Genomic DNA, 25,013 nt, shown 5'->3' on the forward strand with positions numbered 1-25,013 from the left:
CTAATGAAACTTAAAAGCTTTTGCACAGCAAAGGAAACCATAAACAAGACCAAAAGACAACCCTCAGAATGGGAGAAAATATTTGCAAATGAAGCAACTGACAAAGGATTAATCTCCAAGATTTACAAGCAGCTCATGCAGCTCAATAACAAAAAAAAAACAACCCAATCCAAAAATGGGCAGAAGACCTAAATAGACATTTCTCCAAAGAAGATATACAGATGGCCAACAGACACATGAAAGAATGCTCAACATCATTAATCATTAGAGAAATGCAAATCAAAACTACAATGAGGTATCATCTCACACCGGTCAGAATGGCCATCATCAAAAAATCTACAAATAATAAATGCTGGAGAGGGTGTGGAGAAAAGGGAACACTCTTGCACTGTTGGTGGGAATGTAAATTGATACCAGCCACTATGGAGAACAGTATGGAGGTTCCTTAAAAAACTAAAAATAGAACTACCATACGACCCAGCAATCCCACTACTGGGCATATACCCTGAGAAAACCATAATTCAAAAAGAGTCATGTACCAAAATGTTCACTGCAGCTCTATTTACAATAGCCAGGACATGGAAGCAACCTAAGTGTCCATCATCGGATGAATGGATAAAGAAGATGTGGCACATATATACAATGGAATATTACTCAGCCATAAAAAGAAATGAAATGGAGGTATTTGTAATGAGGTGGATGGAGTTAGAGTCTGTCATACAGAGTGAAGTAAGTCAGAAAGAGAAAAACAAATACAGTATGCTAACACATATATATGGAATCTAAGGAAAAAAAAAAAAAAGGTCATGAAGAACCTAGTGGCAAGATGGGAATAAAGACACAGACCTACTAAAGAATGGACTTGAGGATATGGGGAGGGGGAGGGGTGAGATGTGACAGGATGAGAGAGTGTCATGGACATATATACACTACCAAATGTAAAATAGATAGCTAGTGGGAAGCAGCCGCATAGCACAGGGAGATCAGCACGGTGCTTTGTGACCGCCTGGGGGGGTGGGATGGGGAGGGTGGGAGGGAGGGAGATGCGGGAGGGAGGAGATATGGGAACATGTGTATATCTGTAGCTGATTCACTTTGTTATAAAGCAGAAACTAACACACCATTGTGAAGCAATTATACTTCAATAAAGATGCTTTAAAAAAAAAAAAGAAATAATGGACACAAATTTCCTGGAATAATACAAACATGGATGCACACTGGACCAAAAAAGCCCAGCGTGCCAAAAGGAGAAAAAAGGAATAACTCATATATATATCACATAGAACTTTAAGAATATCAGAGATAAAGCTTATAGAGAGAAAAAGTGTATCACATACAAAGGAAGCAGAATCAGACTGACATCAGATTTTTCAACAGCAAAACTGGCTGCAAGAAAACAATGAAGTAGTGTTTTCTAAATATAAGGAAAAGCATTTAGAATCTAGAATTTTATATCCATCCAAACTGTCATTCAAATTAGACAGATAGGTCCCAATATACCAATTATTATATTTTTTAAAATAAATTTATTTAATTTATTTATTTTTGGCTGTGTTGGGTCTTCGCTGCTGCGCACAGGCTCTCTCTAGTTGCGGCGATTGGGGGCTACTCTTCGTTGCAGTGCGCGGGCTTCTCATTGCAGAGCATGGGCTCTAGGCGCGCAGGCTTCAGTAGTTGCGGCACGTGGGCTCAGTAGTTGTGGCTCACGGGCTTAGTTGCTCTGCAGCATGTGGGATCTTCCCGGACCAGGGATCGAACCCATCTCCCCTGCAAAGGCAGGTGGATTCTCAACCACTGTGCCACCAGGGAAGGCCCCCAATTATTTTTTAATAGATCTTTATTGGAGTATAACTGCTTCACAATACTGTGTTAGTTTCTGTTGCACAACAAAGAGAATCAGCCATATGCATACACATGTCCCCATATCCCCTCCATCTTGAGCCTCCTTCCCATCCTCCCTATCCCACCCCTCTAGGTCATCGCAAAGCACCGAGCTGATCTCCCTGTGCTATGCTGTTGCTTCCCACCAGCCAACTATTTTACATTCTGTAGTGTATATATGTCAATGCTACTCTCACTTTGCCCCAGCTTCCCCATCCCACCCCATGTCCTCAAGTCCATTCTCCTATGTCTACCTCTTTATTCCTGCCCTGCAACTAGGTTCCTCAGTACCATTCTTTTTTAAGATTCCATATATATGCATTAGCATACAGTATTTCTTTTTCTTTCTGACTTACTTCACTCTGTATGACAGATTCTAGGTCCATCCACCTCACTACAGATAACTCAATTTCATTTCTTTTTATGGCTGAGTAATATTCCACTGTATATATGTGCCACATCTTCTTTATCCATTCATCTGTCGATGGACATTTAGGTTGGTTCCGTGTCCTGGCTATTGTAAATAGTGCTGCAATGAACATTGTGGTACATGTCTCTTTTTTAATTATGGTTTTCTCAGGGTATATGCCCAGTACTGGGATTGCTGGGTCATATGGTAATTCTATTTTTAGTTTCTTAAGGAACCTCCATACTGTACTCCATAGTGACTGTATCAATTTACCTTCCCACCAACAGTGCAGGAGGGTTCCCTTTTCACCACACCCTTTCCAGCATTTATTGTTTCTAGATTTTTTGATAATGGCCATTCTGACCGGCGCGAGATGATACCTCATTGTAGTTTTGATTTGCATTTCTCTAATAATTAGTGACGTTGAGCATCTTTTCATGTGCCTCTTGGCCATCTGTATGTCTTCCTTGGTGAAAAGTCTATTTAGGTCTTCCGCCCATTTTTTAACTGGATTGTGTTTATGACCAATATACCAATTATTAAAATGAGTTAATAAACATTATCAGTTAAAAGAAAAATCATGATTCTATTTTTAAGAATCCAGATACACCTAGGACATGAAGACACGCAAAGATTCAAAGTAAAAGAATGTAAGACGGGGGTGAGAGGAGGGGAAATTGGAGGAAGGTGGTCAAAAGGGACAAACTTCCAGTTATAAAAGTACTAGGTGGTTAAGAATCCGCCTGGCAATGCAGGGGACACGGGTTCGATCCCTGGTCTGGGAAGATTCCACACGCCGCAGAGCAACTAAGCCTGTGTGCCACAACTACCGAGCCTGTTCTCTATAGCCCGCAAGCCACAGCTACTGAGCTGCATGCCACAACTACTGAAGCCCGCACGCCTAGAGCCTGTGCTCTGCCACAAGAGAAGCCACCGCAATGAGAAGCCCACACGCCACAACTAGAGAAAGCCCGCGGGCGGCAAGAAAGATCAACACCTCCAAAAAATAAAAAAAATTTTTTTAACTGAAAAAGAAAAAGTACTAGGGATGTAAAGTACAACATGATGACTAGAGCTAACTGCTGGAGGATAGATACAGGGGAAAGCTGTCGAAGGAGGAAATCCTAAGAGTTCTCATTACCAGGAAAAAAATTTTCCCTTTTTTTTTTTTTTTATAACAAAGTTTCCATTTCTTTCTTTTTTTTTAAAATTTATTTATTTATTTATTTATTTTTGGCTGTGTTGGGTCTTCGTTTCTGTGCGAGGGCTTTCTCCAGTTGCGGCAAGCAGGGGCCACTCTTCATCGCGGTGCGCGGGCCTCTCACTATCGCAGCCTCTCTTGTTGCAGAGTACAGGCTCCAGACGCGCAGGCTCAGTAGTTGTGGCTCACGGGCCTAGTTGCTCCGTGGCATGTGGGATCTTCCCAGAACAGGGCTCGAACCCGTGTCCCCTGCATTGGCAGGTGGATTCTCAACCACTGTGCCACCAGGGAAGCTCCCAATTATTTTTTAATAGATCTTTATTGGCGTATAATTGCTTCACAATACTGTGTTAGTTTCTGTTGCACAACAAAGAGAATCAGCCATATGCATACACATGTCCCCATATCCCCTCCATCTTGAGCTTCCTTCCCATCCTCCCTATCCCACCCCTCTAGGTCATCGCAAAGCACCAAGCTGATCTCCCTGTGCTATGCTGCTTCTTCCCACCAGCCAACTATTTTACATTCGGTAGTGTATATATGTCCATCCCACTCTCACTTTGCCCCAGTTTCCCCATCCCACCCCATGTCCTCCAGTCCATTCTCCTATGTCTCCCTCTTTATTCCTGCCCTGCAACTAGGTTCATCAGTACCACTTTTTTTTTTAAGATTCCATATATATGCATTAGCATATGGTATTTGTTTTTCTCTTTCTGACTTACTTCACTCTGTATGACAGATTCTAGGTCCATCCGCCTCACGACAGATAACTCAATTTCATTTCTTTTTATGGCTGAGTAATATTCCACTGTATATATGTGCCACATCTTCTTTATCCATTCATCTGTTTATGGACATTTAGGTTGGTTCCATGTCCTGGCTACTGTAAATAGTGCTGCAATGAACATTGTGGTACATGTCTCTTTTTGAATTATGGTTTTCTCAGGGTATATGCCCAGTAGTGGGATTGCTGGATCATATGGTAGTTCTATTTTTAGTTTCTTAAGGAACCTCCATACTGTTTTCCATAGTGGTTTTATCAATTTACCTTCCCACCAACAGTGCAGGAGGGTTCCCTTTTCACCACACCCTTTCCAGCATTTATTGTTTCTAGATTTTTTGATAATGGCCATTCTGACCGGCGCGAGATGATACCTCATTGTAGTTTTGATTTGCATTTCTCTAATAATTAGTGACGTTGAGCATCTTTTCATGTGCCTCTTGGCCATCTGTATGTCTTCCTTGGTGAAAAGTCTATTTAGGTCTTCCGCCCATTTTTTAACTGGATTGTGTTTATGACCAATATACCAATTATTAAAATGAGTTAATAAACATTATCAGTTAAGAGAAAAATCATGATTCTATTTTTAAGAATCCAGATACACCTAGGACATGAAGACACGCAAAGATTCAAAGTAAAAGAATGTAAGACGGGGGTGAGAGGAGGGGAAATTGGAGGAAGGTGGTCAAAAGGGACAAACTTCCAGTTATAAAAGTACTAGGTGGTTAAGAATCCGCCTGGCAATGCAGGGGACATGGGTTCGATCCCTGGTCTGGGAAGATTCCACACGCCGCAGAGCAACTAAGCCTGTGTGCCACAACTACCGAGCCTGTTCTCTATAGCCCGCAAGCCACAGCTACTGAGCTGCATGCCACAACTACTGAAGCCCGCACGCCTAGAGCCTGTGCTCTGCCACAAGAGAAGCCACCGCAATGAGAAGCCCACACGCCACAACTAGAGAAAGCCCGCGGGCGGCAAGAAAGATCAACACCTCCAAAAAATAAAAAAAATTTTTTTAACTGAAAAAGAAAAAGTACTAGGGATGTAAAGTACAACATGATGACTAGAGCTAACTGCTGGAGGATAGATACAGGGGAAAGCTGTCGAAGGAGGAAATCCTAAGAGTTCTCATTACCAGGAAAAAAATTTTCCCTTTCTTTTCTTTTTAATTTATATACGAGAAGACGGATATTAGCTGAACCTACTGCGGTAATTATTTCACAATATATGTAAATCAAACCATCATGCTGTACGTCTTAAACTTAGTGATGTATGTCGATTATTTCTCAATAAAACTGGAAAAAAAATAGGAAGACTATTTATCAGGCAAAAATACTAATCAGAAGAAACCTGGGGTAGCTACACTAACATGAGATGAAATAAACTAAGATAAGAGGCATCTGTAGGGATGGAAAGAGTCACTCCATGAAAAAGGGTTCCATTCACAGAAAGAGATAGCAGTTTTAAACATGTTGCACTTAACACAAACTCAAAATGGCTTAAGGAAAAATCAACAGATTATAGGAAGAGGTCATTAAATCCACTCTAAGGCTCCACAGTTGGTGAAAGTCAAACAGTGCAACCACTTTGGGAAGCATTTGGCAGCACTGCCTAAAGCTGTGACACAGAAATTCCACGCTTAGGAACTGTCTCATGAAAAACCCTCCCACACGTACAAAGACACACACGCAAGAACGTTTACAACAGCGAAAATATGGGAAAAACCCAAAAACCATCAGAAAAGTGAACGGATAAACTTGATATAGTCCCACAGGAAATATTATGAACAGTCAAAACAAATGAACTACAGAATTATTTAGCAATAAGGAGAAACATACTAATGTAATATTAAATGAAAGAAATCAGCCCCAAAATATAACATTCAGTGTGTTATCCTTTTCTTAAAGTTAAAAATAACTTTACAATGGGGACTTCCTTGGCAGTCCAGTGGTTACAATTCTGTGCTTCCACTGCAAGGGGCACGGGTTCGATCCCTGGTTGGGGAACTAAGATCCTGCATGAAGCGTGGCATGGCAAAAATAAATAAATAAATAAAGACAAAAGTCGAGAAAGACAGTTACCTTTGGTGGGAGAACAGAAAATGGGATGGGTGAGGGGTAGGATGGGAGGGTGGAGCCATATGGTAGCTTGGGTTAATGGCAAGTCCTCACTTTTGTGGTGGTATATTTGAAGGTGCTGTCATTAAAAATAACCAATGAAATATTTAAATACAATAATTTATGGACCAATGCAGGGCTTCCCTGGTGACGCAGTGGTTAAGAATCCACCTGCCAATGCAGGGGACACGGGTTCAAGCCCTGTTCTGGGAAGATCCCACATGCCGCAGAGCAACTAAGCCCGTGCGCCACAACTACTGAGCCTGCGCTCCAGAGCCCGCGTGCCACAACTAGTGAAGCCCACGTACCTAGAGCCCGTTCTCCGCAACAGGACAAGCCACCGCAATGAGAAGCCCGTGCACCGCAACGAAGAGCAGCCTCCGCTTGCCACAATTAGAGAAAGCCCGTGTGCAGCAACAAGGACCCAATGCAACCAAAAATAAATAAATAAATTTATTTAAAAAAAATAATAAAAAAAATTTATGGACCAAAAAAGGCATCATGTGGGAGGGAGGGAGATGCAAAAGGGAAGAGATATGGGAACATATGTATATGTATAACTGATTCACTTGGTTATAAAGCAGAAACTAACACACCATTGTAAAGCAATTATACTCCAATAAAGATGTTAAAAAAAAAAAAAGGCATCATGATGGAAATTTAAAAACAGTCAAAACTAAAGTATAATTAAAATACTAGATATTTCACACCTATCAGGACGGCTACTAGCAAACAAACAAATAAAAAATAATGCGTTGGCAAGGAAGTGAAGAAACCTGAACCCGTGTGCACTGATGGTGGGGAATGCAAACTGGTCAGCCACCATGGAAAACAATATGGCGGTGGGTCCTTAAAAAGTTAAAAATAGCCATGTGATCCAGCAATTCCACTTCTGGGTATATAACCAAAAGAACTGAAAGCAAGGTTTCAGAGATATCTGTACATCCATGTTCATAAGAGCATTAGTCACAACAGGTAAAAGGTGGAAAGAATCCAAGAGTCCATCGACTCTTGGATTAAAAAAATGTGGCACATACAAACAATGGAATATTATTCAGTCTTAAAGAGGAGGGAAATTATGGCATATGCTACGACATGGATAAACCTTGAAAACATTATACAAAGTGAAACAAATAAGCCAGTCACAAAAAGGCAACTATTGAATGAGCCCACTTATCTGAGGTATCTAGTCAAACTCATAGAAACAGAAAGTAGGGAATTCCCTCGTGGGCCAGTGGTTAGGACTTCGTGCTCTCACTGCCGAGGGGCCGAGTTCAATCCCTGGTCAGGGAACTAAGATCCTGCAAGCCGCGTGGTGCAGCCAAAAAAAAATAAAAAAACAAAGAAACAGAAAGTACAATAGAATGGTGGTTGTCAGGGACTGGAGGAAGGGCAAATGGGGAGTTGTTAACGGGTATGAAAAAATTCTGGAGGTTGGTTGCACAACAACGTCAATGTACTTAACACTACTGAACTGCACAGTTAAAAATGGTTAAGATGGTAAATTTTATGTGTACTTCAACACAATTTTTTTAAAAAAACCCAACTAAATACAAATACTTATAGAGCTGCATTAAGGGAAATTTTAGCCTTAAATGTGTCCCACAGATTACCTAATTACAAAGGGAAAATAATACCTTCATAAGAAAATGACCTAGAAGCCATCCCTTTACCCAGGTGATCAAAATTAGCATCACCAATAGTTGGACATCCTGTATCACGTGCCTTGTGATCTGCAATAGATGAACGTCATCTCTGTACCTGGTGATGTGGTCAGAGCACATCAGCTCTAGGTTATTTTTGCTAAAATTGTTTAACTCAAATCTAAGCATACAAAAATAACCACACAAATCCAAACCCAGGACATTTTTTATAAGAAAACTGGCCTGAACTTGTTAAAAAGTCTATTTTATGAAAAATAAACCAAAAAGATGTTAAGAAGTCTATTCTAAATTAAGAGGCTAAAGAGATGTAACAACTAAATGCAAAACCTATGTGTTTTGTATGTATAGAGAAGTAGAATGTGACAAAATGTTATAAATTAGTGACCCTGTTGAAGGGTACACAGGTACTTATTTTATAATTATTTTACTTTTTCTTCAGACTTGAAAATTCCCTAACTAGTTTTGGAGGGAGGGAGGAGGTAAAGCTGAAAATCAATGAGTTAAGGACCAAACCAAAAGGGTTAGAAAAAGAACCACAGAATAAACCCAAAGGCAGTATAAGGAGAAATATGGTAAGAGCAGAAATTAATGAAATAGAAAAAAACTAACAATGAGGAATGATAACAAAAAAGCCAGTGCCCTGAAGAGAGTAATAAATGAACTTCTGCCAAGATCGACAAGATTAAAAAAGAAAAAGCACAAACAAATAATATTAGATATAAAAAAGGGGATATAACTTTGGATACAGTCAAGATTATGAACATAAGGCAATTCTACAAATAACTTTGTGCCATAGATAAAATAAGAAAATATGAAAATATTTTTTCTTGAAAATATCACTGACTCCAGAACAGAAACCTGAGCAATCCTATATTCAATAAAAATCTAGAGTTAAAAACCTACTGCAGGGCTTCCCTGGTGGCGCAGTGGTTGAAAGTCTGCCTGCCAATGCAGGGGACATGGGTTCGAGCCCTGGTCTGGGAGGATCCCACATGCCGCGGAGTGACTGGGCCCGTGAGCCACGACTACTGAGCCTGCGCGTCTGGAGCCTGTGCTCCGCAACAAGAGAGGCCGCGGCAGTGAGAGGCCCGCGCACGGCGATGAAGAGTGGCCCCCGCTCGCCGCAACTAGAGAATGCCCTCGCACAGAGACGAAGACCCAACACAGCCAAAAATAAATAAATAAATTAATTAATTAAAAAAAAATGATAGTGTCTATAAGAAAAAAACCTACTGCAAAAATGCCAGGCACAGGTCGTTTTACAGTACGTTTTACCAAAAATTTTAGAAGTGTAAAATCCCAGTCTTACACAAACACTAATAACGAGAGAGAACATTCTCCAATTCATTTTACGAGGTTGGCATAACCTTGATAAAACAAAACAAAACCACCCAGACAAGGGCAACACAGGAAAGGAAAAGCTTAAACCATCTCACTTATGAACCTGGATGCCAAAATCCTCCCAAACATCAGAAAACCAAATCCAGCAATACACTGAAAAATGTATCATGGCTATTTTATTCCAGGAATGCAAGGATGTCTTGTTAAGAAACATGAGAAACTGTGTCAAGATATCTCACCACGTTTACATATTACAGGAGAAAAACCATGCGGCTAGCTGAGTGCCATGGGTGCTCCTTGGCACACATACATGGGTGGCTGGATGACAAGGGAGGAAAGTGAGCTGGGCTGCATGGGGGGGTCCGATGGAAATGACCTGGCTGTAAAGGTTGGTCCTAAAGTGATAGATGTGCGGAGTCTGACGCGCCACAAGTCTCAAACCTAACTGCAGCAGGGGTCGGTACTATTAGGCAACAAATCACATGGACTGGCCATGGCATTGGGGAAAGAGGGCTCCTGAACGTCAGCTCATTCGGGGAGATCTATTCATATATGGTTGGACTCCACTACTAAGTTGGGAGAATAGAGGTGGAATTCAACTTTGGAGAATGACAAACGGGAACAGTATGCAGAATACAAGGACTCTACCTCCATCAGAATTCCTAGGTATGACCCCCAGGAGTTAAATGGCTGATGAGAGAGGGAGAAGTCGAGATTAAAAGGTTTTAGGAAGAAAAAAGAGGTTATTAGGTAGATCACAGAATCACTGAGGGCTGGAGAAAAACATAAGGCCAAGCTTAGATACAATGCCCCCCCCAAATCACACAAATACACCCGAAAAAGTGGGAAACGGAATTCCCTGGTGGTCCAGTGGTTAGGACTCAGTGCTTTCACTACCGTGGCCTGGGTTCAGTCCCTCGTCGGGGAAATGAAATTCCCGCAAGCGATGCGGCTTGGCCAAAAAAAAAAAAGAAAAGAAAAAAAGCAGGAAACAAAGGAGTACTTAAAGGAAGATTTTTAGCCCTAAATGTACTAGAAAACGAGTCTGAAATTAATTAAGCATACAACCCAGTAAGTCAGAATGAGCAAATAACCCCAAAGAAACAGAAGGAAAAGGCCAATAGAGTAGACAGGTATCTTGCAAAGCTAGTCAAAGAAAATAAAATACACAGAATTCAGGACAACGTGTGTTGTTTTGGGAATTCCCTGGCAGTCCAGTGGTTAGGACTCCGGGACGCTCTCACTGCCCCGGGGTTCAATCCCTGGTTGGGGAACTAATATCCCACAAGCTGCATAGTATGGCCAAAAAAAACCTCCCAAAAACAAAAACCACAAATGTTTGTTGTTTTATCTGCTCTCACCCCTTGCCCCCTTTTTGGGTAAAAGAACCTCTCTATTCCCTGGGAAACGCATGTCATATGGATCAGGGAGGCTCATCTCGCCCCCCCTTATTCCCCCTACTCAGCCCTGGCCAGAGTGGTTACCAGGAGAGGGCAAGTGACCAGAGCAAGACCAGTCGGTCTTCCCTGAAGTTCATGGATCCTGAAGAAGTAACTCTTTGTCTGTCAGGACCAAGTGCAAACTGGAGCTTCCTGAAGAAAAAACCTACAGGGAGAAAGGGATTGCTCAACCAAGAGGAGCGCAGACTATCCAATAAATAAATGAAAGCCCTGACGAAACCATGCTGGCCTAGGTCAGCTCTGCCTAAAGCTCTGCCCCGAGACTGCAGACCAATGAGCCCTTGTTTGCTTCTGCTGGTTTGAATTAGACTTTTGTCACTTTTAAGTAAGACAGTCCCAAATGATACAAATAGTACGCATGATGTTTTGCCAAAAAAGGCTTAAATATACATAAAACGCACAATTCTAAAAAAATATAAATTACCAAAATTGACTCAAGGATAGAAAACTTGAATAAAATGCCACAGAAAAATTACAAGGCAGTCAAAGATCTACCCTTAAAAAAGGAATCAAGCACAGATTTTATAATTAAAATTCAATCAAACCCTGAAGAAACAACTCCTTTTCTTTAAAAAAAAATAAAAAAAAAAAATTTTATTTATTTATTTTTGGATAGATTGGGTCTTCATTCCTGCACACAGGCTTTCTCTAGTTGTGGCGAGCCGGGGCTACTCTTCATTGCGGTATGTATGCTTCTCATTGCAGGGGCTTCTCTTGTTGCGGAGCACGGGCTCTAGGCCAGCGGTCTTCAGTAGCTGTGGCACAAGGGCTCAGCAGTTGTGGCTCGCGAGCTCTAGAGCCCAGGCTCAGTAGTCGTGGCGCATGGGGTTAGTTGCTCCGTGGCATGTGGGATCTTCCTGGACCAGGGATCAAACCTGTGTCCCCTGCACTGGCAGGAGGATTCTTAACCACTGCGCCACCAGGGAAGTCCCAAAACAACTCCTTTTCTATAAATTACTCCAGTCCAAAGAAGAAGATTAAATGTCTCCAAACCCATTCTACAAGGCTAGCATAAGGTTGTTGTCAAAATGGGACACAGAGATCATTAAAATAAAAAATGAAATTGGCCCAAGGATACAAAAATCCTGAAGAAATAAATATAAAACTAAGCAGAGTTTACATCAGAATTCAAGAATGGTTCAACACCAGGAAACCTAATCATGTAAATCAGTGCAATAATAAAAAAAATCTTTTGACTATCTCATAAATGTCAAAATTCATCACTGTTGAATAAAGGAAAAAAACACTCAGTAAGTTGGGTACAGAAGGAAACATCTTCAGCCTAATGAAGTTTATCAACCAGAAACCCAAAGCAAGAATAATATTTCATGATGAAACATGAGAACAATTCTCACTAAGAGAGGAACAAGGGTGCCATTCAACATTATACTGGAAGTCCTGGCCTCCATAATTCACAAGGAAAAGAAATGAGTGTAAAGGACAGGATGAAACTGCCGCTGGTAGAATACGATTTGACACTCTATCCAGAAAGCCAAGAGAATCAACTGAAGAACTCTTAGAACTAATGAGAATTCAGTTAGATAAATAGGTGGGCACACAGAGATGGACAGCTTTCCTACCTGCCAGTGATGGCTGGAAATGTAATTTCAAAAGAACCCATTCATAATGACAAATAGCTCTAAAATTCTTAAGACTACATTGAACTAGACCCATATGAAGACAACATTTTTTTTTTTTTTTTGGCCGCATGGCTTGCAGGATCTTAGTTCCCCAACCAGGGATCAAACCAGTGGCCCCTGCAGTGGGAGTGTGGAGTCCTAACCACTGGACCACCAAGAAATTCCCAGAAGATGACATCTTATAAAAGAACACACATAACTCATTTCTGTAGAGGAAGATCAAAAACAACCGTTAAGTACCACTTCTCTCCAAATCACACTATGAGATTTAAAACCACGCCAATAGAAATTGCAACAGAACTTTTAAATGCAATGACCAGTTCATCCTAAAGTTTTTATGTAAAAGAAAACAGGAAAATTCCAAGGAATGATGGGGCAAGGGTGAGGGAGAATGAGTTATCAATCATGCTATAAAATATGGCGCGTGCACACACAATCAGTGGGCCAGATTCCAAAGAGATCCATATATATGCAGGAATTTCATTTATTTTAAAAAAGGTATTTTGAACCAGTGAGCAAAGCATGAACCACTCAATAAATGGTATAGGGACAAGTGGCTAGCCCTTTAGGGAAAAAAAGTTAGCCATCTTCCATACAAAAATAAACTTCAGATGAGTTAAAAATACAGTCACATCTTCAACTTACCTGGTTAATTTTTTGCACATGAATGTGTATACACACATTTCTATACGTGCGTATATACACACATAAGCACACACACATGTGTATGTATGTATTTAAGACTACACTAAGCAAGCGTAAAAAGAAAGTGAATGAGGAGCAGGTAAATGAAGCGGTAGCCGGAGAGGATGTGGGATCAGTGACAGGTTTCTTTCTGGTTGTTTTTCAGATGGGAGATTGTATAGCACCTCTGATGCTAACATACCCAGTACAGAGGATGACAAAAACCAAAACTCACAAAAACTCCTTAAGTAAAGAGAGACAGGCTCCGAAGCACGAGAGGAAAGGCTTAAGTCCCACTGGATTACAATGGGCAGTAAAATGACAGGAAGATCCATGAGCACAGTTGTAGGGTTGGTAACAGAGAGGTAAGAGTTCCCTCCAATGGTTACTATTTCTTAATGAAGAATGAGCTACAGTCTGTAACTAGCAGGACAAGAGGGATTTGGTAAAAAAAAAAAAAAAGTTTTCTGGGGCTTCCCTGGTGGCGCAGTGGTTGAGAATCCGCCTGCCAATGCAGGGGACACGGGTTCGAGCCCTGGTCTGGGAAGATCCCACATGCCGCGGAGCAACTGGGCCCATAAGCCACAACTACTGAGCCTGTGCGTCTGGAGCCTGTGCTCCGCCACAAGAGAGGCCGCGATAGTGAGAGGCCCCCGCTCGCCACAACTAGAGAAAGCCCTCGCACAGAACCTTAGACCTAACACAGTCAAAAATAAATAAATAAATAAATTTATTTTTTAAAAAAAGTTTTCTAATACGACATCCCAGGGTAGATCTGCCAGGCAGTGCTGAGTGGCCATCTGAGGTTTATAATTACGAATTTAAGGTAAAACTAACGAACCAGGTTGGCTGTTTTCTCTAACAGTTACTTGCGTACAGGCAGAGGTGAACGACTGGGTTGACCAGGGTTACGTTTTACTAGATGAACACGATGGAGGAAGAAAGGGAGTACAGGGCGTAGACCACGGAATTGATGCTGCACAGGGAAGGAAGTGAAGATAGGAGATGACGGTGAGAATGTGGCAGGGCTGGAGGATGAAGATAAAGAATTTCTGTGGGGGGCGGGAGGGGTGGTAGTTGAGCAAGGAGGCCTGGAGGTGGTGATTGTACAGGTTTTTGAATTCAAATGGTGTTGCAATTTCTAGTGACGTCAGGGGTCCAGAGAGTGACTACGGATATAGGCGACAGGCCTGAAATAGAAGACAAGGGCATCAGTGATGGGGACATCAAGGACCTAGGTGGCCACAGCATTGAATGGGCCCATCCATGGGATGTAGAAAAACAATGATGGAAGCAAGGGTAGAAGACTCTAAGCCAGGAGGTAAACTTCAACGTCTGAGCAGTGACTAAAAGGTGAATGCCAGCAATGAAGAGGGAGAATGTACAGTCAGAGATAAAAAACTTCCAAGGAGAAGTGGGATGATGTGGTTTGCATGAGGGCTGAGGAGTGATGGTCTGAGCAGCCACGAGGAGGCCACCAACCAGGGCATGTACACAGCAGCATGGAGGTGGGCGCTCCTGCAGTCACAGGTGACTAGAAAGGCAGGGAGAACAGCTTACGAGGCACTGTGAAATTCATCCTGAGGGTTTCTTAGAGGCAGATGGGCACTAAGTCCCGCTGTGATCCTGAATGCCTGAGTCAATACTAACTGCAAGCAGGCAATGAAGTGGGAATGCTCCCAGTTATTAACTACACGCAAGGAAGCACACAGGGCCTGGCACTTACTAAGTGCCCGACGAGAGAGGGAGAAACTAGGAAAGATTCCAGCCATTTCCCATTTCCTGCCCATTCAGCCCACCTGCCCATGAGGCCACCACCTAGGAGCAGTTTTTAACTTTACCACATGTCCCTCCTTCCTCCAAAGAGCCACTCCAACACCAGCATAAGTCACCACCCACCAGGGGTTTAATTCTCCTATGTCAGAAAGTCAGTTCAGAGAAGGGCCCTGCCTTGTCCCCATCCAGGGGGAAAGATCCACAGAGCCTCCTGGGAATGGCCAAGCTCAGAGGAGCCAAGGACTAGTCTCTGAGCAAGAGGAGAAGTGGGTCCTGGGGTCTCAGGCTGTCTCCTCTTCTTCACTCTCCTCCTCACTCTCATGATACTGTCTGCGGTTGGTGTTAACAAAAAGGTCAGAATCATCTTCAGAGCTGGACTCTTCTACTGATGACTGTGGCTCAGCTGGGAGTTCTGGCTGAGCCTGTCTGCATCGGGGCGGGGGGAAAGGACAGTTAGCCCAATGCCTTCTGGGGAAACCACGACGCCCCACAAAAAGGAGGACCATATGGCCAAGCAGTCAGGGCTCAGCGAGTCAGACACAGAGAGAATCGCAGGAAACTTGGCCAAGAAAAAGCGGCAAGAAACTACCTCCTCCTCACCCCCACCTCAAAAGTTTGCTAGAGCTACTGATTTTAATAATAATGATTCTACTACAACCGACACTCAATGAACCCACATTGCTTACCAGGTACTATGCTCAGCAATTTTACAAGCATTAGTCTCTTTAACCCTTACAAAGCTCCCATTTTACAGGTTAATCTGCTTAAAGTCACTCAGTTATAACTCAAAAAGCCGGAACTTTAACCCAGGAGATCTGACTTTTAAACCATACTTTTAACCACAAACTTAAAAGCTCTCACCAGGGACCGTATGTAGGAATGAAGGAAGGTTCTATTTCCTCTCAAGGTACCAAGGCCTGAAGCCCCATTTTCTGTCTTCCCTACCCCAGGACTTGTGCCTCACCTGTTCTGGTTGTTGTGTTTCTCCGCCACTTCGGAGAAGGCCTCCGGCCTGTGCCAAGAGAAGAGCCGAAGTCAGAAAGGACAGACAAACCCCTCAGCAAAAAAGCTGTTTCCAGCTGTTCCTGCCTGAGATGTCATGATCTTCCCTCCCCTAATTCCACAGCTAGGAAGTAAATCCTCCAGAGAAGTAGGGCAGCCAGTGACCAAGGGGACCACCCTACCAGAGCCCCTCCTTCTGCAGAGAGCGCACGTGGTCTTTGCAGAGCACAAAGGAGATCTCAGCCTTCACCTTCTCTCCCTCTTCAATAGGGTCAACGATGAGAAAGTCCCCTGCAGATAGGAGAAAAAGTACAGTCAGTCCTGCTTGCAGTGGCGGAAGCTGAGGCCATAGGAAACAGTTCTGTCTCCAAAAGGGCTGCCTCTCTCACCTCTCTTGATCCAGATGTTCTTGCGGTATTTGGAGGGCATGCTCACCAGGAAGCGCTGCCCCTGGGCTGTCTCCACCTCATGCAGATTGTTCCCTGGGGTCCTGAGTACCTGGTCCAGGAGAGACCAAGAACCAGTCAGCCTCATCACCCAGTTCCAACACCTACTGAGCTGTGGTGCACCCTGCCCCCACCCAAGGGGCAACAGGAGTGGAGGGGTGGGGGAGGCAGAGCAGCTGGTCCCCAAAGCCACTCACCCTCACGATCTGCTGATGGTCGGAGGGCACCATGTGCTCCCCCAGCACCTCCTTCACCACATGCTTCCTCTTGGTGGCCTGAGACATGTTGGGTCCTGTCCCAGGGCGGTGAGGGATGCAGAGACTATCAACTCCTCCTGAGTTTCTTGGATGGCAGGCTCAGAATGCACGACTGTTTTGAAGATGGGGAGAGGCCTTTTACTGAGGAGTGACACAGTGTCCTGGTTAAGAACATGAGCTCTGAAATCCAATTGCTTGGATTCAAATCCTACCTTGGTTATTTCCTGGCTGTTCAATTTCTCTAGACCTCAGAGAAAAGCAGTAGCTAACTCAGAGCACTGTTATTAAAACAAAATAAACGTAAGCAAAACACTTAGCACAGTGTAAGGCACGTAAAAAAACTCGTATTATTCTTAAGTACTGACATGACCACAAAAACTAAATACGTGTTCTAGATAAATAAATCATCCTGGCAACCACTTGGGGAAAGAGTGAGATAAACCATTTCTTCCTCAACATGCTTGTAAATCCCAGGTGCAGCACAACCACACAACACAGATGCTCAATCTCTCAACACAGTACAGACACAGACAAGTTAGGAGAATCCAAGTCAGGAACGAGTTAATTAAAGGTCAGGGTAGGCTGGCTTGATCTTCGACATGTACTGTTTCTGACTTGGGTACTGAAAAAACAAGGACTAATGCGTACTCAGGAGACTGATGGCTTCCAAAGAAAACACCGACGTGTCATCCCTAGTTGCCGCCCCCTGCCGTCCTGCCTCCCTATTCTGGAGGAAAAACGCTCAGAGAGAAAGCCCCATACTTATTCTCTGGCCCTCGAATCCCACGGGGGCTGCCTGAAAGACCCCGCTCTCCAGGCGGGACGCTGAGATCGGCTCGTCCACAACTCACTTCGCAGCTGAGCCAATGAAAGCCCAGAAAAAGGACTTGCCTGCGGTCACGACAGTGGAGTCGTCTTGGACTCAGGTCTCCGGCGCCTCCGGTTCCCGTCAGACTCTCGCAAGCCCGACAGCGAGGAGGACGGCGCGGGTCAGCCTGAGTCGGACACCGTACTTCCGGCGCTCTCCCGGAAGTCTCCTGGCCACGCCTCTCTCCTTGTCCGTCCCTCTAACTCTTCCCACCATCAGGTCGGCCAAGGCTAAGTCTTTTAAGTTCCGGATGCCGTGCAGCAGAGAAATAAAGTTTTCTTATCACAGACCTCTGCTCCCTGAGACCGGAAATGCTTCCCGAGAAGCGAGACCACAGAAGGCAGCCCGGCCTCCCGCGAAGCAACCGGAAAGGAGCGCCTACTAAGGGCGCCCTCAAGGTCCGGGGGGGTGGAAATGCCTCAACTCGGTGACTCTAAGCGGCTAGAAGTGACCAATGTAGATTTTTTTTTTTTTTAAGGCGGCCCTTGAGGCGACCCGGAAGCGGAAGTGGAAGAAAGTTCTAGTGGGTTGAGGGATCGGCGGGAGCAGCCGGGTGGCGGGAGAAGCCGTTACGGGAACCGGAGCTGTGGGTGAGCGCGAGCCGCGGAGCAAGGCCCGGGCTGGAGGTCGGAGGAGGCGCGGGGAGGAGGCGCGGGGAGGAGGGGGAGGGGAGGGGCCGCAAGTGCTGCGACGGGCCAGAGGATGCGCTCTCGGACGCGCCCTCTGAGAGGGTTCGGCCGCGGCACGGGGAGGGGGCGGGGCGCGGCGCGTTGTGGGCGGGCCCGGCGGCGTGGAGCTTGAGGGGCTGGCGGCGTGGAGCTTGAGGGCCTGGCTGAGCGGGTGTGTGCGCTCCCGCTGCGCCTTCGCTCTGTGAGCAGCCTGTGGGGCGGGTGGGAGAGCCCTTCATTTGCTTTTCGGACCAGGTGGTCGTTCCAGGCTGGGTCAGTGCCGCTTTTGCCCAGCCAAGGTCACAGAGCAGTGACAGCTTTAGGATGGGCCCTGGGTACTGACCGACGCCTTTTGTCCTGCGTGCACCACCTGGTAGGGCAGGATAGTTTCTCCTGTGGGGCGGTACCAAAACGCAGCTCCCGCAGGGAGTGGCAGAGACCTTTGTCTTGAACAGTGAGGAAAAGACTCTTCTTGGATCTGTTTTCTCATCCGTAAACTGGGGGAAATCGAGAAAGCCTCCCTAACGGATGCTCTAGCTGTCTCTTACTGTGAGATTGCCAGTGTGCCTTCGAGAGGTCCCGGGTTTTTAGCCGTAACCTCCCTTTTCTTAGGATTCCCAGATTAAGCCTGATCAAGATGACAACCTCCCAAAAGCACCGAGACTTCGTGGCAGAGCCCATGGGGGAAAAGCCAGTGGGAAGCCTGGCCGGGATTGGCGAAGTCCTGGGCAAGAAGCTGGAGGAAAAGGGCTTTGACAAGGTGTGGGGTAGCTGCGTGCAGCCGGGAAGGGCCGGGGGTGGCCGACTACAGTGCTTCCCCGCGGCTGGGGAGTGAGGAGAGTGCGTGTACCTGTTGGGGATGGGCGGTGAGATCTGCAGAGCCCGCTGGCTGGAGCCTGCCCCGTCTCCTGGGCTCCTGTGCTGGGAGCGGCGCGGAAGTGGCCTTCTTGTTCTTAGTCCCACAGAGCGCTCAGCAGCCCGCCTTTTGCTTTGCCCGTCTTGCAGGCCTATGTGGTCCTTGGTCAGTTTCTGGTGCTAAGGAAAAATGAAGATCTTTTCCGGGAATGGCTGAAGGACACGTGCGGCGCGAACGCCAAGCAGTCCCGGGACTGCTTCGGGTGCCTTCGAGAGTGGTGCGACGCGTTCTTGTGATGCTCTCTGGGGAGCCCCCGACCCCGAGCCCCAGCACTGAGTCTCCAGAGTTTGCAGCCAAGTGAGGACTCTTCCCCCGTCCTCTACAAAGGAAACGATTGCTGTTGTCGTGCGCACCTCCCATGTACTCCAGGGTCTTTTGGGAGTTCTCTCCCCTCACCATTTCAACTTTTTTGGAATTCTTATCCTTGCATGCATTCCCCTTCTCCTTTCCCTGCCAGTTTCGTGACAGCAGTTACCAGCTTTTCTAAGTGATTCCTGGCCCTGTCCCCGCCCCCCTGCCCCCACCTCTGGTCTGTTTTATGCCATTTGGCCCTCTTTCTGGCAGAACGGTCACTGTCCTTGTAAAGTTTTTTAAATCAATAAAGTCAGTGGCCTTCATGACTGGGCTTTGTATGTGAGAAGCAGGCGGGCTGGGAGTGGCCTATTCCTCAGGGAGTGACCAGGTTTGCCGCCCTCCTTACCAGTGCAGATCAAAACTGGCAGCTTCCTTCCTACTCCGGAGGGCAGCCATCCTGGCCACACAGGCCTTGGGCAGGTGCCTTGGCGTGTCTCAGTCCTTTAGTAACGGAGAGAGTTTGGGTTGATCCCTTCCTGGGATCCAGATGTCCATGTGGTCGGCAGCTGGGCTAGGCAGCACCTGGTGGAAAAGTCAGTGGCGTTCAGAGCTACTAGGAAAAGGGTGGCCGGGATGTGGGTGAAGGTTTACCTGCCAACTGTCCGGTGCTCTCCTGGCCTCTGGGAGGAGTGGGCGGGGCTCTTGCAGGCTGCCCTGTTCTCTTAGGGAGGCAGAGTGTGAGCATCGCAACTGGGGTAGGGGCTTGAGTGAGTTACACGTTTATCTAGTATATTTTCATCTTTATTTCGTTGAAGATTTAGTATGAACTAAGTCCAGACCTAAGATCTTTGCAAACACTTTTTTCTTTCACAATAACAAGTGACTGTTTCCTCTTCTACGGGTGAGGAAGACTGGTCCTCAAAACATAATATGGAAACCTGAGAGCCCTGTGTTCCTTGGTCATGGCGCTTGGCCTCTCTGAGACTCAGTTTCCCCTCCTGGAAAATGATGTTGTAAGGATCAGATGCAGTGCTGGCATTGTTCAGGACACTGGCACACCTGCACCGGCACCTCAGCGAATGTTCACAGCAGCTTTGTTTATCCTCAGAGGGCTTACAGTCTGGTGAGGAGACAAATGACAGATAACAAATACAAACATTGGGATAATATGAGAAGATTTCCACGATCTCAGGGTAGGGAAAGATTAAGAAAAAGTTGATAAATTCAACGCCATTAGAGAAACATTAGTCATCTAAAGATACTGTAAAGCAAGTGAGGAGCCTAACCCACGGGTGGAAATATTCGCAACACACACAGACAACAGAGGACTCTCTAGAGCACGTTCAGAGCTGCAATCAAGAAAAAGCAGACAACACAACAGGATAATGGGTAGAAGACGTGGAAGGCAGCCACAGAGGAATACCCAGGTGGTGAATAAGCCTCTCAGAAGGTGTTCAGTCACATTCGTAGTCAGAAATGCAAACACGATGCCATTATACGCTCACGGAATTGGCAAAAATTTGTAAGTCAGATGATACCAAGTGCTGATGAGGAAGTGGAGCCACAGGAACAGATATCCAGCTGGTGGGAGTGTAAATTGGTATGAACAGTTGGGGAAAAGGGTGTTCGCCAGTAAAACCGAAGACCCACCCTGTGAGCCGGCAATTCCGCTCCCAGGGTTGTGACTGAGGACGCGCACACCTGCACCAGCACTTGAGCGACTGTTCACAGCAGCTTTGTCTATAAGGGCCCCCAGCTGGATCCCTATGTAGGGATCTCCATGGGTGGTAAAACTAGAGGAAAACAAAATGCTTATTGCAAAAGTCGATGGTAAAGAAAAAAGTTGGGAGTGATTGCCTCTGGGGGAGGGAGGCGGGTGTGATGCCTGGGACCGCTTGGGGCTGGGAGTGGCAGTTTCCACTTTTTGCCCTGTGTGGTGGTGATCAGATACGTTCTGTGTACTTCTCTGCACGTTAGCTATATCTCAGAACAGTAGAAGAAAGATAAAAGGGAAACCAAAAATAAAGACCCGAGGATCGAGCAATTAGATGATTACTCAGAAAGTATGATGGTTATTAGTAGAGATGAAGGTTCAGTGCAAGCCTGGGTCTGGGAAGTGTGAGAAGCTCCCCTGGAAGGTCACCAGGTGGCCGGAGCTGGGCCCAGCTTGTGTTAACAGGCTGCTGCCTGGGAGGGTGCCAGTCTGAAGACCAGACTGAGGTGGTAATGTGGGCTGTCCCTGGAGTTTCAGGCCATACTGTGTTTTTCATGTTACTCTGGTTGGGTCCAGGGTCACCTTGGAGTCCCCTCAGCCTTGACCCATGTGCTGTGATGCTGTCACACAAGCCTGGTGTGCTTAGGCAGGGGCTGGGCAGGGCCACGGCCTCTCCCTGCTCAGCCTTGGTACTGCCACATGGTTACTGGCACTCTGTGAGGTAATGGAGACTTGCTCATCTTCCACGATGCCCTTCCTGCGGCTCCTGTCCCTGCTGGTTGCTGGGGGCCGCCCGGTGGAGCCCTGTGGGACGGGCTTCCCTGCCTCACGCACAGGCTTTGTCTGTGAAGGGGCTGAAGCCTGCCTTCTCACCTCACCCTCAGGCCCAGGCAGTATCTGTGACAGGTTGGTGGGCCCCAAACCCTCGATCTGGTCTTCTTTGTGCGTCGCACCCAACTTCCCGCATCAGTCCTGGAGCCGAAGGAGACCAACGGCATCTGGAATGTTCCTTGTGACACTGGCCTCTCAGAGGCCCAGCCCCGCCTCAGCCAGCAGGACAAAGGGAACAAGGCCTAGAACTTTGGAGAAAGCAGACCTGGGTGGGGGTGGGTAGGAGGCAGGTTATCTAGATGTCAGCCCACATTGCCCGACAGGATGTGCCTGGCCGGAGACATGGGTGGGCCTGGAAGTCAGCAAATATTGACCCGGTGCTCCCCCTCCCTGCTGCGCCCAAGCCAGAGCTTAATGCCCTGAGCCAGTCTATCATGAGTTCCCAGATCTGCCCCAAAGCTTGAGGTGGACCCAACCCATGCACTCCGGGGTCCTGAAGGGGTCCTGCTGCCCCTGGGGAGGAAGTAGGGAGAGGCTACAGGGCAAACCCAAGCCCAAGACTCACCTCGCCACCTGCCCCAGTGGCAGCCCAGAAGGTGTGAAGTACGTGCTCGTGACCGTCACACGCGTACATGTGAAGTACGTGCAACCCCCTTTCATGTTGACTCCTCCCCGCAGGGACCCAGGGCTCTCTCTACTGTCACTTCTGGCCTTGACGGATGGTAGCTTGAAAGAGCCCGCCAGGCCCGGCTCTGTGCTCAATTCCTTCCGTGTGACCTGGAACAAGTTGCTTCACTGCTCGGAGCCTCAGTCTCCTCCTGTGTTAGCTGGCGCAGGTTTGTGAAGATTCAACCAGCTAATGAACGCGAAACCCAGGGCACTTGGGAGAGCTCCTCCCCAGAGGGCAGCTTTAATCATGGTCGGATCGCAGCTTTCCTTGCCACACAGCCCCTTTTCCAGGACGTGATCCAGCAGGAAAGGGGAGACGAGCCCTGGGCAGGGAATAACTGCGGCCCAGCTCAAGGTTCAAGGAAGAGGGTTCTGGGAGCAGCGTGAAGGCCCGGGGTGACGTGATCCCGGGGTGAAGGGGATATCAAGGGCCCACCCTGGTCAGCAAGACCCATCAGCCAGGGACAAGAGAGGGGTGCCGTGGGCAACCTGGGTTGGGATGTCTGGATCACAGCAAAACTGAAAGCTGTGTCCTGTGGCCAGTGGGGATGGCCCATCTGAGCTCAAACCTGGCCCAGGCCTCCTTCTGGAAGCCAGAGTGGTCCAGACTAAGCATGAATGGAGTCCAGGCTAAGACTCTTTTCCAGATGAGACCCAGCCCTGGGAAAACCCTTCCCGGGGCACCCGCACCACCACAGCAGACCTCATATCCCTGTGGAGCGGTCCAGAAGTCACACACTAGGATGCTGGCACATGGTTGCCCCCCAGCCCCCACCCCTGACCCTTCCCCTTTGACCCTGCATTTTCTCCTTGTAAAAAGAAGTAATAATCACTGCTTCTGCAGCGCTGTTATGAGGATGAGAGAACATATGTTGAGTCCCTGGTGCAAGGCTTGGCTCATATCAGGAGCCTGATAAGTGTTCATTTCCCTTCCCCATCCCTCTTTTCTCACCAGGACACCACTTCTAGCTGAGTGAGTGACCTTAGACAAGTGTCCTGACCTCTCTGATTAACTTTTTTCATCTGCAAAATGAGCATGATGGTTACTAACTCAGGGTGCTTACGAGAACAGACCAGTGGGTGAAAAGTCTTTGAAAATTGTTAGGTTGGCATGCAAAAGATTTGCTGGTGTCGGCGCAAAGGAATAACAGGTAGAGTAGGGGCAAGTGAGCTGGGGACCCCCTGGCCCTTGGTGAGTCAGAGACTGGGCCTTGGCTTATTTCCCAGGGAGCTGTTGGAGTTTAAGTGTGGCCACAGCTGAGTTCCAAGTAACAGGAGAGCAGATCCGGGAGAACCTGAGGAGACTCCTGGCCACTTGGGGCTGCCTCTCCACCTCTCACCTGGGCTGCGGGCTTGGGCCTCTTACTCCCCCACTCCCAGCTTCTCTCAGGTTGGGCTCCTGCCTGACCTTGGCCTCTTCATCAAGCCAGGCTCTTGCCAGCTCTCACACAAATGGGTCTGTCCCTTTAAGGCAGACACCTGAGCCCACAACAAACTTGAGACTGTCCCTTGGCATCCAAAGATTGTTTTTCACAGCTGGGCTGAGGGGGTGGGGTAGTAGCTGGACTGGGCAGTGACCACACTGGTCCTGGTCTCCCTGGGAGAAATCAGTGCCTTTCCTGGCCCTGGGATTCTGAGAGGCCGAGAATTGGTGGGGGCGGCGGGGGGCATGCTGGATGCTTTCTCATAATATTCATCACAATCATAGCTACCACTTATTAAGCACCAACACTTTTAAGCACCAACACTTAGTTGGGTACTGAAAACCACAGCCTGTCCCAAACCTCAGGTAAGATCCTTGGAGGCCCTAAGCACTAATAAGATCTTTGTGTCCCAGGAGCAAAAAGCCCCACCTCCCCCTGGCAACAAGTGATTAAAAGTACAAACGACCCTGAACTCTAAAATACTAATTCTAAAAAATTCCAACAAAAGCCAGACTTTTCCCGTGTTGACTACTTCAATGCTGTTTTTTATAGATTAATTGTCAGATTATTCCCAAAAACATCATAGCCCTATATTGCTGGTACCTCCAGCATAGGCCCAGTTTACCTATGGGTGACCCAGTCTTGGGCCGTTATTGTCAGCACAACCTTAGAAGACAAGAGTTGTCACATTTCTTCAGATGAGGACACTGAGGCTCCCAGAGGTCCAGGGACTTGCTGGAAGTCCCCCAGGCAGTAAATGGCAGAGCTGGGACCACCCCCACACCTCCTTCTGGCCAGTTCTCATCCTTTGGGTTCAGTCTGGCTTGAGAGCACAGATTTGGGTTAGACTGCTGGGGCTCAAAAGCCAGTGTCACCGTTTACTCTTTACCAGTCGGTGTCCTTGGGCAAAATCAATTGTTCCCTCTTTGTCCTGTTTACTCCTCTGTAAAGTGGAAACATTACTGATCCC

General features: G+C 46.7%; 2 protein-coding genes across 6 annotated transcripts; one reads left to right on the forward strand and one right to left on the reverse strand.

Annotated features, from left to right (window-relative positions):
- Window positions 1–1,656: 1,656 nt before the first annotated feature.
- Window positions 1,657–17,983, reverse strand: EIF1AD (eukaryotic translation initiation factor 1A domain containing). 5 transcript variants are annotated; one of them, XM_068554632.1, is made up of 7 exons: window positions 17,551–17,983; window positions 16,872–16,937; window positions 16,600–16,794; window positions 16,346–16,454; window positions 16,139–16,247; window positions 15,919–15,966; window positions 1,657–1,767 (listed from the first exon to the last, which is right to left on the reverse strand). In XM_068554632.1, exons 3-7 carry the CDS (start codon window positions 16,684–16,686, stop codon window positions 1,704–1,706), a joined length of 417 nt encoding a protein of 138 aa, XP_068410733.1. In that variant the 5' UTR covers window positions 16,687–16,794; window positions 16,872–16,937; window positions 17,551–17,983; the 3' UTR covers window positions 1,657–1,703. The 5 variants fall into 5 exon arrangements, with proteins under 5 accessions (XP_068410733.1, XP_068410730.1, XP_068410728.1 ...); XM_068554629.1 differs by lacking the exon at window positions 1,657–1,767 and adding an exon at window positions 15,063–15,380 and having other exon boundaries at window positions 16,600–16,771; window positions 17,551–17,976; XM_068554627.1 differs by lacking the exon at window positions 1,657–1,767 and adding an exon at window positions 15,063–15,380 and having other exon boundaries at window positions 17,551–17,973.
- BANF1 (barrier to autointegration nuclear assembly factor 1) lies at window positions 17,864–19,728 on the forward strand. Its single transcript, XM_068554633.1, has 4 exons — window positions 17,864–17,925; window positions 18,006–18,117; window positions 18,808–18,955; window positions 19,201–19,728. The coding sequence occupies exons 3-4, from the start codon at window positions 18,833–18,835 to the stop codon at window positions 19,345–19,347; spliced, it is 270 nt and encodes an 89-aa protein (XP_068410734.1). The 5' UTR covers window positions 17,864–17,925; window positions 18,006–18,117; window positions 18,808–18,832; the 3' UTR covers window positions 19,348–19,728.
- Window positions 19,729–25,013: the final 5,285 nt, after the last annotated feature.

This window comes from Eschrichtius robustus, chromosome 11 (assembly GCF_028021215.1).
Source record: "Eschrichtius robustus isolate mEscRob2 chromosome 11, mEscRob2.pri, whole genome shotgun sequence".
Taxonomy (NCBI): Eukaryota; Metazoa; Chordata; class Mammalia; order Artiodactyla; family Eschrichtiidae; genus Eschrichtius; species Eschrichtius robustus.